Source organism: Castanea sativa, chromosome 8 (genome assembly GCF_040712315.1).
Source record: "Castanea sativa cultivar Marrone di Chiusa Pesio chromosome 8, ASM4071231v1".
NCBI lineage: Eukaryota > Viridiplantae > Streptophyta > Magnoliopsida > Fagales > Fagaceae > Castanea > Castanea sativa.
In genome coordinates, this window is record NC_134020.1 from 15,618,713 (window position 1) to 15,632,231 (window position 13,519).

At 38.7% G+C, this 13,519-nt stretch overlaps 2 protein-coding genes across 2 annotated transcripts; both read left to right on the forward strand.

Annotated features, from left to right (window-relative positions):
* The first annotated feature begins 6,926 nt into the window (after positions 1-6,926).
* Positions 6,927-8,180, forward strand: LOC142605916 (uncharacterized). Its single transcript, XM_075777342.1, has one exon. The coding sequence runs from the start codon at positions 6,927-6,929 to the stop codon at positions 8,178-8,180; it is 1,254 nt and encodes a 417-aa protein (XP_075633457.1).
* A 2,165-nt stretch (positions 8,181-10,345) lies between these two features.
* Positions 10,346-11,425, forward strand: LOC142605918 (uncharacterized). Its single transcript, XM_075777343.1, has 2 exons — positions 10,346-10,896; positions 11,275-11,425. Exons 1-2 carry the CDS (start codon positions 10,346-10,348, stop codon positions 11,423-11,425), a joined length of 702 nt encoding a protein of 233 aa, XP_075633458.1.
* The last annotated feature ends 2,094 nt before the right edge of the window (positions 11,426-13,519 follow it).

Here is a 13,519-nt window from a genome sequence, read left to right on the forward strand (position 1 = left end):
AGATTCAATTCTTGACCTAATTACATTCAAGTAAAGAGACAAAGAATCCATGACAGCAGGGGTCAAGGATCAATTCTAAGTATAGATATCTATAAATAAGAACTAACCTGCTCTGATACCACTTGTTTATTCTGTTTAGACCCCCTAATATATTATCCAAGTGATTATTTAGGTTAATTATTTAGATCTAGGTTAAATAATAATAAATCATAACCTACATAGCAACGGAAAAGTAAATAATACCATGATATGATAACCTGGGAAAACCAATAAAACTAACTGTTTCAAGGTAAAAACCTAGGGGAGGATTTAACCTAGTAATACTTAAGGTAAAGCAAATCCACTATAAGAGAATTGAAGTTTTTATAATAAGATTTAGCCTTAATCTATTGCTACCTCAAGTAGTAATTTACTAAAACGACAACGTGCAAGTTCTGAATCCACAAACTCCTTATCTCCTTAGATTTATTGCAACATAAGTACCCATTCTTGTGATTTTGAGATCCCACTCAAAGGTTTCAGATCACCCTCAGTTGTTGATCTTTGTAACAGCAATTAGGTTCTACCACCGCTTGATTGTAGATCTTGCTACAATAGATGCTTGTATAGTTAGAAGGTACAAAACCTCTTAGATCTCACAAAGAGTAACACACAAGTCTTCCAAAAGTCTTAAAAACGTAGCTAAGGTTTCCTTTTTATTTGTGGACAAGTTAGATTGAAACCCTAAATGTTTTTGCGGGCTTGGGCCTAATTTAAAATTCTGCAAAAATTCTTTTTCTGCGATTCTTGATCGATCGGGCCTAATTCTCAATTGATTGAATTTGGCGGATTCTGACCCCACTTTTTTGCAATCAGCTCGAACTTGAAGCTTGAAACATACACCTTTGAGCATTGTTTAACACATAGACTAGACATGTTTTGTTCTCGATTTGCCAACACATACAAAATATGATTTTAAATATTTAATCCTAAATCTTTAGAACCTAACAATATCTTAACAAATTTGTCGAGATCTCCACTGGGATTGGTGAGATCTCAGTAAGATCTTGTGAGTGTCCACCATGTCATGACGCAACAATGACCCACTGTGCCTAAGATGACTTTGATTGATCTGATCAAAGGATTTACAAAGTTGTGGCGGTTGATATCAATGAAATCAACAAATAATGACGACTGGTCTGAATTTCCAACACCTAAAGTTACCGGGTCGAGTGGCAGGTTCACCCCAAACCTAAGCCAACTTGACCTGAATGTGGACACCTCTAGCCCCAAGACTAATTGCTATAAAAAAAATTTTATGTCCTACTTCATTATTTTAATAACAATGGCATGAACTAGATGTATTTTAGAAAATGTTGTTCAAAAGGCGTTGACATTGAGGTAGTAGCAAGAAATTTACAAATTAATGAGATTTGTACTTCAACTTTCAACTATCATTTAATATATATATATTTTTTTACAGAGGCAAAAAATTGTTACCGAACTAATAGGTTTAGATCGTTGTCTATGCATTCATTAAATACACAACCAAACCAAGATTTGAGCCAAAGAAGACAACAGTACTTCATCAATGATGGCATGTAGCAGTACTCAACAGAGCCAATGAGCTTATATTAAATTTAGTAATGATGGCATGTAGCAGTCCACTTTTTTCTTTTTCTTTTTTGAACTAACTTAGGTGTTTTTTTTAGTACATCATATTAGTACACCATATTAGTTGACTCTACATACTGATGATAATACTTCGGCAGTGCTTTTCCTTCCATCCTAACAAAGAGTCAAAGACTTGTTATCAACCTTTTGGTAGAATAGTATTCGGATCGGCTCTCAACTAGATGTACCATTTGGATGGATGGAGCCTAAATATAACAAAATCTTTAAGTAACTATAAATTTTTTTATGACCAGAAAAAATATTTTATTCAATAAAAATTTATTTAACTCAACAAAATTGTACTATACATTCTTTCATAGTACTAATATAATTTATAATTGATTCCTATGCTAAGCCTTTTAGCTATTTCTCTTTCTATACGCATGTTAAATAATAATTCAAAAACTCATTTTCCATTTTCTTATAAAACTTTGCAAGAATTATGGCTGAAACTACACATTTCGTAGTTGTTGAAACACGAAGAGTAAACACAAGTCTAATCAATCTACCGACAAATGAATAGATTGTTAATTTTTGGCTCTCACCAGCCCTTGTTATAATTCAAAAAGTGATGATAGATTCTTTAGCTTTGGGTGTTGAGGAACATCAAACTCACAATTTTGAAGTGCAATTCTTAAATGCACTTTTTCTTGCTCTTTAAAATCTTTAGAATAACACCATAATCTTGCAAATGTCATCAATATCAAACATCTTAAAACCATCAATAGAATCCAAAAATGAGCTAAAAACAAGTAACTCTATCATATCTTCATTAAATTTGTTGTTTAATTCTTGCAATTGAAAATCAATTGTAATGATAAATACATTGATCGATAATAATACAACTTAAATTATCTTGTTCAAATCAAGATTGACCACGCTTTCCAATATACTAAGCACTCAAATCAGAGATATTTGTTTTGTGTTGCTCACAACGATTTTACTTTCATAAGAAAAGTATCTCATCCTATTTCTCTCATTTTTGTAATGAAGTCTATAGTACTTGAAGAAGATCAATGGAATTCATAATATATTGAGATTGTCGTTGCAAAACTTGAGAAAGAATACTAGTGATTTTCAAAATGTCCTTCATAAGTATTAAATATTAGTATTGATGTGCATACCATGCAGTACATGCTAGAGTAAATACAAAAGAGAAAAATTAAACTTCTAGTAAGTAGGAGACTTGTCTTGCCGACAAAGTAAGTGAACTTGAACATAGTACATTAAGCTAATATGTCAATATATCTCTAACAATAAGATATAATAAACTCCAAGAACATCAATGAGTTAAGAGAAAAATCTACATCTCCACGCTGAGAGTATCTAGTTCCTAAGCAATGTTTTCTAGATTTACACAAGTTGTGTTAAGCATTTTTATCAAGCTAGATATTCATTAAAGTGAGATGCCCACTAAGTATCTATAGTTCACTTCAAAGTGCCAATTTGATTAAGCCCCCTTCTAGATTTTACTTCATTATTAACTACTTTTTCAGCAACTTTAGTAGCTTGAATATATTTCAATTCATCGCTACATTTGCAAGAAGTACAACGATATTAACGACAAAAGCCAAGCTAGTGAAACATTAATGAACAACACATATTTAATGAGATGTTTCAACTAATGCAAGTTGTAGGTGATGTACAAATCAATAAACGTAATAAGAATATGGATATTATCTAAAAATTAGGGCTTGCAACCCGTTCCACTCACCGCTCATTGCTTGGGTCATCATATCCTTAATTCAAATATTTTGAATAATTAAGTCATGATGAAAAAGACTGCTAAATATCTCATCTTTGAAAGTTAAAGTTGTAGTGTCTCTGACTTGGATAAGATTGAAAACTTTCATGAATAAAATTATCTTTAACAAATCTCAAAATAAGAATCATTTGCTCTTTTTTGGGAATCATCACGAATTTTATTGACACTAACACAAAACTTTGCATCTTTAATTTTCTCATGTAACACTTTCTTAACCTTACTAAAAAGGACATAAATAATCTCCTTTTGGATATGTGTGATGAAGTATATGAGGCATTCGTTGAAGCCTTTTTTATTACAACATCTACACCCTTTTCATTGTAACATGACAACAATTGTATCAGTTCAAGAAAATTGTTGCGATTAAGTGATGAATTGATGCTTTCATTGTGATAGCTAATATCCCAAGCTTCAAATGCAAGCCACCGAACTACATTGATTGAAACTTGAACTCTTAGTTTATTCATTGCAATTTTTTTAGAAGAATGTTTTCTATGAGTTTCTCAATGTGTTGAGATCCATTGATTAGCTTGTCGGATGACTTTACAATAATTTTGTGCAATGAATTAGGATCTATCCCCACATGTCCTACAAAAGCACATGCATGATTTTTCAATAATTGTGTGCAATGAATTAGGATCTTTCCCTACATGTCCTACAGAAGCACACTTATTGAGGGAGGTAAAAATTATTTTTAACACTTCGTTTGAAAGTTCATAAAGGAATGGAATGGAATGCAATGAACAAATCATAAAGAAATGGAGTGTATTTAAGTAATGGAAATCAAAGGAAAAGAAAGGAATGAAATGATATTATGTTATCTTGTTTGGATTTTTAAAATAAGGGGATAGAAAATAGAATGTAAGTAACATCTTCGTTTGAGAGTAACATTAGAAGGAATGAAAATGAATCATTTATAACAAAATTACTATTATACTCCTATTTTAAATAAAATATTGAATGTATAGGGCATATTTTAGGAGTTTCAGAGAAAATTTCATTAATCTAATTCATTCCCTCCGATTCGCCCAATTTTGAGGGGAATGAATATTTGAGATTTTGAAGGAAAATTGAGGAATGAGTGCTCCTTCCTTCCTACCTATTCCATTTTAGAAGGGCCATGGACCCCGACCCCCTTAACTTATCCTTTATTAGATGAGTCTCCAATATATTAGTGTTTATACTAATATGTGATGAATTGCAATGAGAGAGAGAGAGAGAGAGAGAGAGAGAGAGAGAGAGAGAGAGAGAGAGAGAGAGAGAGAGAGAGAGAGAGAGAGAGAGAGAGAGAGAGAGAGAGAGAGAGAGAGAGAGAGAGAGAGAGAGAGATTGATTTTGAGAATGTTACTCTTATATATATATATATATATATATATATATATATATATATATATTTGGGTGAGTATCAAGTTAAATTTTACATGCTCAACTTAATTAAATAATTCCTTCAAAGCTTTAAGTTTGTAACAAGTAGAAGCTTCTATCAATTGTTTTTCGTTAAATCTTAACTGAATTAATTAATTAAAGGACAAAGTTTGGCTAACTGGCTGTAATTTACGGCTATAACTCCCACTAAAAGAATTAACATGACTATATGTTTTGAAAATATAGCCGTTAGATTGCGTATTCTTTATGTTATTAAAACACACATCAAATTTTGTATCAAATAGATATTATTTACTATTCATAAAATTATTTTTTATACATAATTTTAGACTACAAAAACTTAAAATTGAAAGACTTGATTGACGGCATAGCTATTAATCTTTTATTTTCTGAAAATTTCGCAAGTATAGAGGATATAAGAAGAAAATTGATTCAATGGTAGATTTTTTATAATTCATATCCAATAAAAAAATATTAATTGAAGTTGTAACCAAATGCTACAACCAATTTTGTATCCAAAATTTGTCTTTAATTAAATCAAATGGACATGATTTAACCATATCATTCATAATTCTTAAATAATATCATATGCCTCTCTTCATCAATACTTATTATAAAAGAAAAGAGCCTAAGATGGCAGCCTATAATATTGATTCTCACATATTACATTGAAAAATTAAGTGAAATATCTTTATCAGTAACACATTATACAAAATATAGAAAAGGAAAAAAAATCAATAATTGATGCCATTTACAGAAATTAACTCACAAGACAATCCGATTCTCAAAAAAAAAAAAAAAATGTACATTATTACATGCGAAGACAAGAATGAATTATTTAAAAAAATAAATAAATTCGAATGAATTGATAAACTCACGTGAAAATCCAAAAGGTGATTTTGTAAATTAAGACTCCCAAGAAAAAATAAAAAAAAAATAAAAACCGGTACTGCAAACAAATAAATTTTTTTTTTTTTTTCTAACATGGTAGATAATATTGATTTCTTACTACAACCTGGTGTAAATGTAGTTAGGTTTATTATTAAAATGGACTATCGGGGAGCATTCTTATAATTACCAAAAAAAAAAATCTAATCGAATCAACTACGCTTAATCCAAAGTCCAAACTAATTAGGATCATCGATCTATACACACACACACACACATATATATATATATATATATATTTTGTGAGGACCCGAGGACCTAAGAACCTTAGGACCCGAAGAAAGGAGGGCCAACGTTTAGTATGCAAGGTGAGGTCTCTCCGGGTGTGCCCGAAGATGAAGTGGCGTGGACGATAACTACATAAAGGACGTGTTACAAATATCTGGATGTAGTAGGCTGATTTGGAAGGTTGCATTAAATGCTCGGCAACAACCATTCTGGCCGCATTAATTAGCAAGCATCACCTCTATCCGTCGCATTAATGTGGACATGACCTGAACAGTGTGGAACGCAAAGTAGAATCTTGCTCCATTGCCGACGGACAAGTGTCATGGGGAAGGGACCGCAGATTGCAAGGTGTAAGGCTACGATGAAAGCAGAAAACAATATAAATAGGAATGAAGAGACTATGAGGGGGGACTTTTTGTTGTTGAACCCTCTCTACCAAATTTATTGTATAAGGATCTCTGATCAATAAACGAAGAAGAGGAAGTTAAATAAGTTTGTGAATTCTCAGGTCCTTACAATTGGCGCCGTCTGTGGGGACAACAACGTAGTATAAGAATAGATGGCTGAAACGTACCTAGAAGGGGAGGAATCAGTAAGTTCACGAAGCAGGGACGTAGCGGTAAGTCTTCAGCGTGACAAAGGAAAGGGACATACCTCAGAGGTGGTGAGAGCACATGATGGCGGTCAAGGGGCTGAGCGACAATCACTGACTGAGGAACAGATGTCTCGTGACGAGGTATTGCAACAGATGCAATCTGAAATAGCTTATCTACGCAAGTGCATGGATAGTAGGAAGCGGAGGCGTATAAGTACTGCTAGCTCTTCCAGTGACAGTTCGGGAGCAAGCCTCAGAGGAAGGGTTCCCCCAGTACTCGAACCTACTCGGAGTGGTACCCGTGGCGGTGTGTCTTCAGACGTTAGGGTAAAATAGCAGAAGGAGATTAGGATGCCTGATGCAGATGGGATATATCGTGATGACGGGAGTGATGCAATGGGTAAAGCCCTGAGGCAAATTTCCAAATCCCCTTTTTCAGCCAGGATAAATAGGGCAAAGCTACCTCGTAGGTTTTCACAGCCCATCTTTACTATGTATAACGGGAGGACTGACCCTGTAGAGCATGTTAGTCATTTTAGTCAGAAGATGGCCGTTTATTCGAATAATGAGGCATTGATGTGCAGAGTTTTTCCATCCAGTTTGGGGGCCGTGGCTATGAGGTGGTTTGATGCCTTAGCAGAAGGTTCTCTGAGGTCTTTTGAGGAGTTGACTAGGGCATTTGGAGCAAGGTTCATAACTTGTACTAGGATTCCAAAACCCTTGGATGCTCTATTGTCTATGACTATGAGGGAGGGGGAAACACTTAAAACTTATTCTGACCGATATTGGGAAACGTATAATGAAATTGATGGGGATGTGAAAGATGTAGCCGTGAGGACTTTTAAGGTGGGTCTTCCCGCGGAGCATGGGTTAAGGAGGTCTTTGACAATGAAGGCCGCGATAGATATGTGTCAGCTCATGGACCGGATAGATAAGTATAAACGGGTGGAAGAAGATCAAATGCAGAGCAAAGCAAAAATGAAGGGGTACCTGGAGAAAAAGGATCTTCGGGTAGGGGGGTTTCAAGGTAGTAGGCCTAGACGAGATTTTCCAAGCTATCCGAGGACCGCCGAGTCTCCTCTAGTTAACTCATTATTTAAGGAACCCGTGCATCACATACTGGAGAAAATTCGGCATGAGCCATATTTTAGGCCACCTAACAAAATGAGTGGAGATGCATCTACGAGAAATCAAAACCTCCACTGCCATTACCACCAGGATAAGGGACACACTACGGAGGATTGCCGGACGTTGCGCGATCATCTGAATCACTTGATTAAGGCTGGAAAGATCAATCACTTATTGGTTAATCCGGACGAGAAAAGGGGCCAGCAAGGCACTCGGAAATATTGGGGTCAGGCCCCTCAACCATCTCTAGGTACTATTAACATCATCTTGGCCCAGCCGAGAGGAGAATTGGGGCAACCTTCTCGGGTCATGACTGTTCAAAACAAGTGTGGGAACGAGGGCATAGAGGAGAGTCATCAAGCAAATAAAAGAATGAGGTCCTCGGCGACGCCCACATTGGGATTTTCTGATGAGGATAAAGAAGGCACGTTTCAACCTCACGATGACGCCCTGGTCGTTACGGTGCGTATTGGGTGATACGATGTGAAACGGGTCTTGGTGGACGATGGAAGTGGTGCCGAGATTATGTATCCGGACCTATTCAATGGGTTGAAGTTGAAACAAGAGGATTTGGAAAAGTACGACCATCCGTTGATCGGTTTTGATGGAAATTAGGTGATACCGCGGGGAATGATTAGGCTGCCTGTGCAGGTGGAGGGTTCTGAAGTGCATGTAAACTTCATAGTTGTTATGGCATACTCTCCTTACACGGCCATTTTGGCTAGACCTTGGTTGCATGCAATGGAGGCAGTTTCATCTACTTTACATGTAATGGTGAAGTACCCTATGCGAGGAAGCGTGGGAATATTACATGGCAGTCAAATGGTAGCCAGGCAATGTCTAACATCTGCCACTATCCGAACAAGCCGAGAATCTTTGAAAGGGGACTATCTTGAGACATCATAGCAATTAAAGGAGACTGTTCGGGAAGTCGGCCTAGATGAGGATGAAGGCTCTGCTGAGCAGCTAACCAAGATAGTTATTGGGGTAGATGAAGAAAAATATTTTCAGGTCGGATCTAGGCTGCTGGTACGGGAAAGAGCAGAATTGGTCCAATTCTTGCGGGATAATATTGATGTTTTTTCTTGGACGACTTATGACGTACCAGGAATTAATCCAGAAGTTATCTGCCATCATTTGAATATTAACCCCCGTGCGACGCCTAGACAACAGCCTCCTCGGCGAGCATCTCAAGAGCACGCCGAAGCAGTCAAAGAGGAAGTTAGTAAGCTAAAGCAAGCCGGGGCGATCAAGGAGATCTTTTATCCTGAATGGCTGGCCAATACTGTCGTGGTAAAAAAGAAGAATGGAAAATGGAGAGTTTGTATTGACTTTACAGATTTGAATAAGGCATGCCCCAAGGATTCTTTCCCTATACCCAGAATTGATCAACTGGTGGATGCAACTGTGGGGCACCCCCGAATGAGCTTCTTGGATGCATTCCAAGGGTATCATCAAATCCCTTTGTCATTAAATGATCAGGAGAAAACAGCTTTTCGTGCCCCTAATGGCAACTACCATTACCGAGTGATGCCCTTTGGCTTAAAGAATGCAGGGTCCACTTATCAACGAATGGTGACCAGAATGTTTAATGCGCAATTGGGGCGTAATATGGAATCGTATATTGATGATATGGTCATTAAAAGTAAGAGAACAGAAGACCATTTGACAGATTTGCAGGAGACCTTCTCGGTGTTAAGGAAGTATAAATTACGCTTGAATGCATCAAAGTGTTCCTTTGGAGTGGGATCGGGAAAGTTTTTAGGGTACATGATTACTCATCGGGGAATTGAAGTTAATCTTGATCAAATTAAGGCTGTCTTAGGCTTGCATCCCCCTCAGAATCCGAAAGAGGTGCAGAAGTTAGCGGGAATGATTGCAGCCTTGAACAGGTTTATATCCCGGTCCGCAGACAGGTGCCGCCCATTTTATCGCCTTTTGCACAAATGGAAAGATTTCCAGTGGACTAGTGAATGCGACTTGGCCTTTGAAGATTTAAAACAATACCTGTCCAGACCACCGATATTATCAACGCCCGAGAAGGAAGAAGTGTTATATGCTTACCTAGCTGTCACGAATTACTTCGTAAGTCTTGTCTTAGTACGGAATGATGATGGGGTCCGGAAACCGATATATTATGTCAGCAAGTCTTTACAGGAAGTAGAACAGCGGTACCTACTTTTGGAAAAGGCGCTTCTAGCCGTGGTGCATGCGACAAGGAAATTGCCACATTACTTCCAAGCTCACACCGTAGTAATACTCACACAATTGCCTTTACAGGCTATCGTGAGGAAGTCGGATTACACGGGTCGGGTAGCAAAGTGGGGAACCAGACTGGGAGCTTGTGACATCAAATATATGCCTCGGACAGCTATCAAAGGGCAAATCCTTGCCGACTTCGTAGCCGAGTTCACGGAATGTCAGGTTAACCACGGAGGTACCATGATGACAATAATGTCCATTGGGTTGGAAGAAGTCACTCCCTGGGAAGTCTACACGATGGGGCGTCAAATCGAAGGGGAGCCGGGATTGGAGTCGTGCTAATATCTCCTGAAAAGCTAGTCATTGAAAAGTCATTGAGGTTGGGATTCTCAGCCACTAATAATGAGGCCGAGTACGAGGCTCTCTTAGTGGGCGCCCAAATGGTTAAACACTTGGGAGGAAAGGTAGTGAGATTGTATTGTGATTCCCGATTAGTAGTAAGGCAAGTAAATGGGGAGTTTGAGGCAAAAGATGAGCGAATGAAAAGCTATCTCAAACGAGTTCAAGGGGTATTGGGTTTGTTTGAAAGTTTCAAGGTACAACAAGTTCCAAGGGGACATAATTCTCATGCTGACTCATTAGCAATGCTAGCCACTTCACTGGGATCAAAGTTACCACGTATGGTTATGGTGGAGGATTTATTGTCCTCTAGCTTGACCAACATCTCGGCAGTACGGATTCACAGCGTTCATGTTGGTCCAAGTTGGATGGACCCAATTGTAACTTTCTTGCAGCACGAAACACTACCTGAAGATAGAACAGTGGCCGAGAAGGTACGAAGAAGCGCTCCCCGTTACTGGCTATTAGAGGAGCAAAAACTCTATAGACGTTCCTACACAGGGCCGTACCTGCTTTGCGTACATCCTGAAGCCGTGGAACCTTTGCTGGAGGAATTGCACGAAGGTGTGTGTGGGAGTCATACTGGAGGAAGGTCACTAGCCCATAGAGCCATGACCTAAGGGTATTGGTGGTCGAGCATGCAGAGAACCTCTCAAGATTATGCCAAGAAATGTGATCAATGTCAAAGGTTTGCGCCTAGCATACATCAACCTGGAGGTAACTTAAACCCGTTATCCAGCCCATGGCCCTTCGCTAAGTGGGGTTTAGATATCGTCGGACCTTTTCCTCGGGCACCAGGTAATAGGAGATGGCTCATTGTCGGTACAGATTAGTTCACGAAATGGGTGGAGGCCGAGCCATTAGCCAATATTAGGGATGTGGATGTGAAGAAGTTTATCTGGAAAAATATTATAATTCGCTTCGGAGTCTCTCATACTTTGATCTCTGATAATGGGCTTCAATTTGATAGTAAGGCTTTCCGGCGATACTGCGCAGAAATGGGAATAAGAAATGGATATTCAACACCGTCCTATCCTCAAGGGAATGGTCAGGCTGAAGCAACAAATAAAGTTATCTTGGCAGGATTGAAGAAACGGTTGGATGATGCTAAGGGAGGCTAGGTAGAAGAATTGCCTCATGTATTATGGGCTTATCGCACTACGCCCCGAAGATCAACAGGCGAGACTCCCTTTTCGATGACGTACGGAATGGAAGCTATAATACCATTAGAATCGGGCTTTCCCACCCTGAAGTCTGACCAGTACGATGAAGCGAGCAATCATGAGAGGATGTATGATTGTTTGAATACTATTGAGGAAAGGAGAGAGGTAGCCAATGTGAAAATGGGCAGTTATCAACAAAAGCTCAAGCAGACGTACGACAAGGGAGTTAGATCCAGACCTCTAGTACCAGGTGATTTGGTGCTAAGAAAGGTGGTGGGGGTAGCAAAAAATCCTGCTTGGGGAAAGTTGGGTCCTAATTGGGAGGGGCCGTATAAAATTACCTCATTAGCAGGAATAGGGGCTTATCGTCTAGAAGATTTGGACGGAAGGGTGATTCCTCGCCCTTGGAATGTAAATAACTTAAGACGTTATTATTATTAAGAAAAGAATTTCCTTTTGTGCGTGGTTTCCATTCGTATCAATTCTACATCATTTGCAAACATTCAAGTGTTAAGCTGACCTTAGTTCTTGTTCGGCTCCTCGGGCCACAAGTCTAAGAGAAATTAGTCACTTGCAAACATTCAAGTGTTAAACTGACCTTAGTTCTTGTTCGGCTTCTCGGGCCACAAGTCTAAGAGAAATTAGTCACTTGCAAACATTCAAGTGTTAAACTGACCTTAGTTCTTGTTCGGCTCCTCGGGCCACAAGTCTAAGAGAAATCAGTCACTTGCAAACATTCAAGTGTTAAACTGACCTTAGTTCTTGTTCGGCTCCTCGGGCCACAAGTCTAAGAGAAATTAGTCACTTCCAAACATTCAAGTGTTAAACTGACCTTAGTTCTTGTTCGGCTCCTCGGGCCACAAGTCTAAGAGAAATTAGTCACTTGCAAACATTCAAGTGTCAAACTGACCTTAGTTCTTGCTCGGCTCCTCGGGCCACAAGTCTAAGAGACATTCAAATGTTAAATGGACCTTAGTTCTTGTTAGGCTCCTCGGGCCACAAATCTAAGAGCAACCAATCACTGGCAAAAACACAATCATTAGGCTGACCCTAGTTCTTACTCGGCTCTATGGGCCACCAGTCTAGGAGAAGTTAACCACTGGCAAAATGTAAGTGCTAAACTGATTTCTTTTCTTCTTTGGTTCCTCGGACCATAACCCAAGAGTTGTAAGTCTAACAAGATCATGGCTAAGGAATCTCAGATATCTAAAGCACTAACATAAAACAAATCATCAAGCCTTGTCGCTCAGTAGCATATTGAATCTCCAACCTTCCTTTTCAAGCGTCAAAAAAGGTCAAGTGGTGAGATTACGGTGCTCAGGTTAAACTTTTTTTGTTTCTTAAGGACACAAGTATAACGAACCACTTCGTAGTGATATTGTGATTATTAATTCAAGTAAGCTTTTATTTGGATGCATACAAAATAACAAATAAATGGCAGCGCATTGTACTAAGACTTGTATATGAAACATCAGAAAAGAGATAAATATTAATTCCTTAACAAATATCTGTTACAAAACTGGGGCAATCATATGGCCCCTTACATCCGTTAAAAAAAAAAGAAGAAGAAGAAAGTAAGAAAACAACAAAAAGAAGAAGGAAACAACCATGATAGAATGACTAAGCAACAGGCTGCTTGTCCTTCCTTTTCTCTGGTTCTTTATCTTTTTTCTTCTTTTTTGGCTCTTCAGCCACATCACCCTCAACTACTCCTTCCACGGGCTGAGCTGGGGGAGAAGGGCCTTTTGAGGCTGCTGCATCAGAAGAATCAGGAACAGGAACAGGCTCTAGCGGTTCACTTGGTGGCATGGGGGGATCAGGAGCAAGCCGTAATGCTGTAGGATAGTAAACATTATCTGGAGCCCGAAGTTCAGCATCGGCAGCTACCCCAGCAGCGTCCAAGGCATGACCCCATACCTCCAAGCAAAACGCCCTAGCAACACCTTTGAGTTGGGCGGCCAAGCTATCCGAAGCCTTTTTCATTCCTGCATCGTATGCTGCTTGTTCCGCTACGGCCTGTTCCTGCTCCTTGGCGGCCAGTTTCTTTTGCGC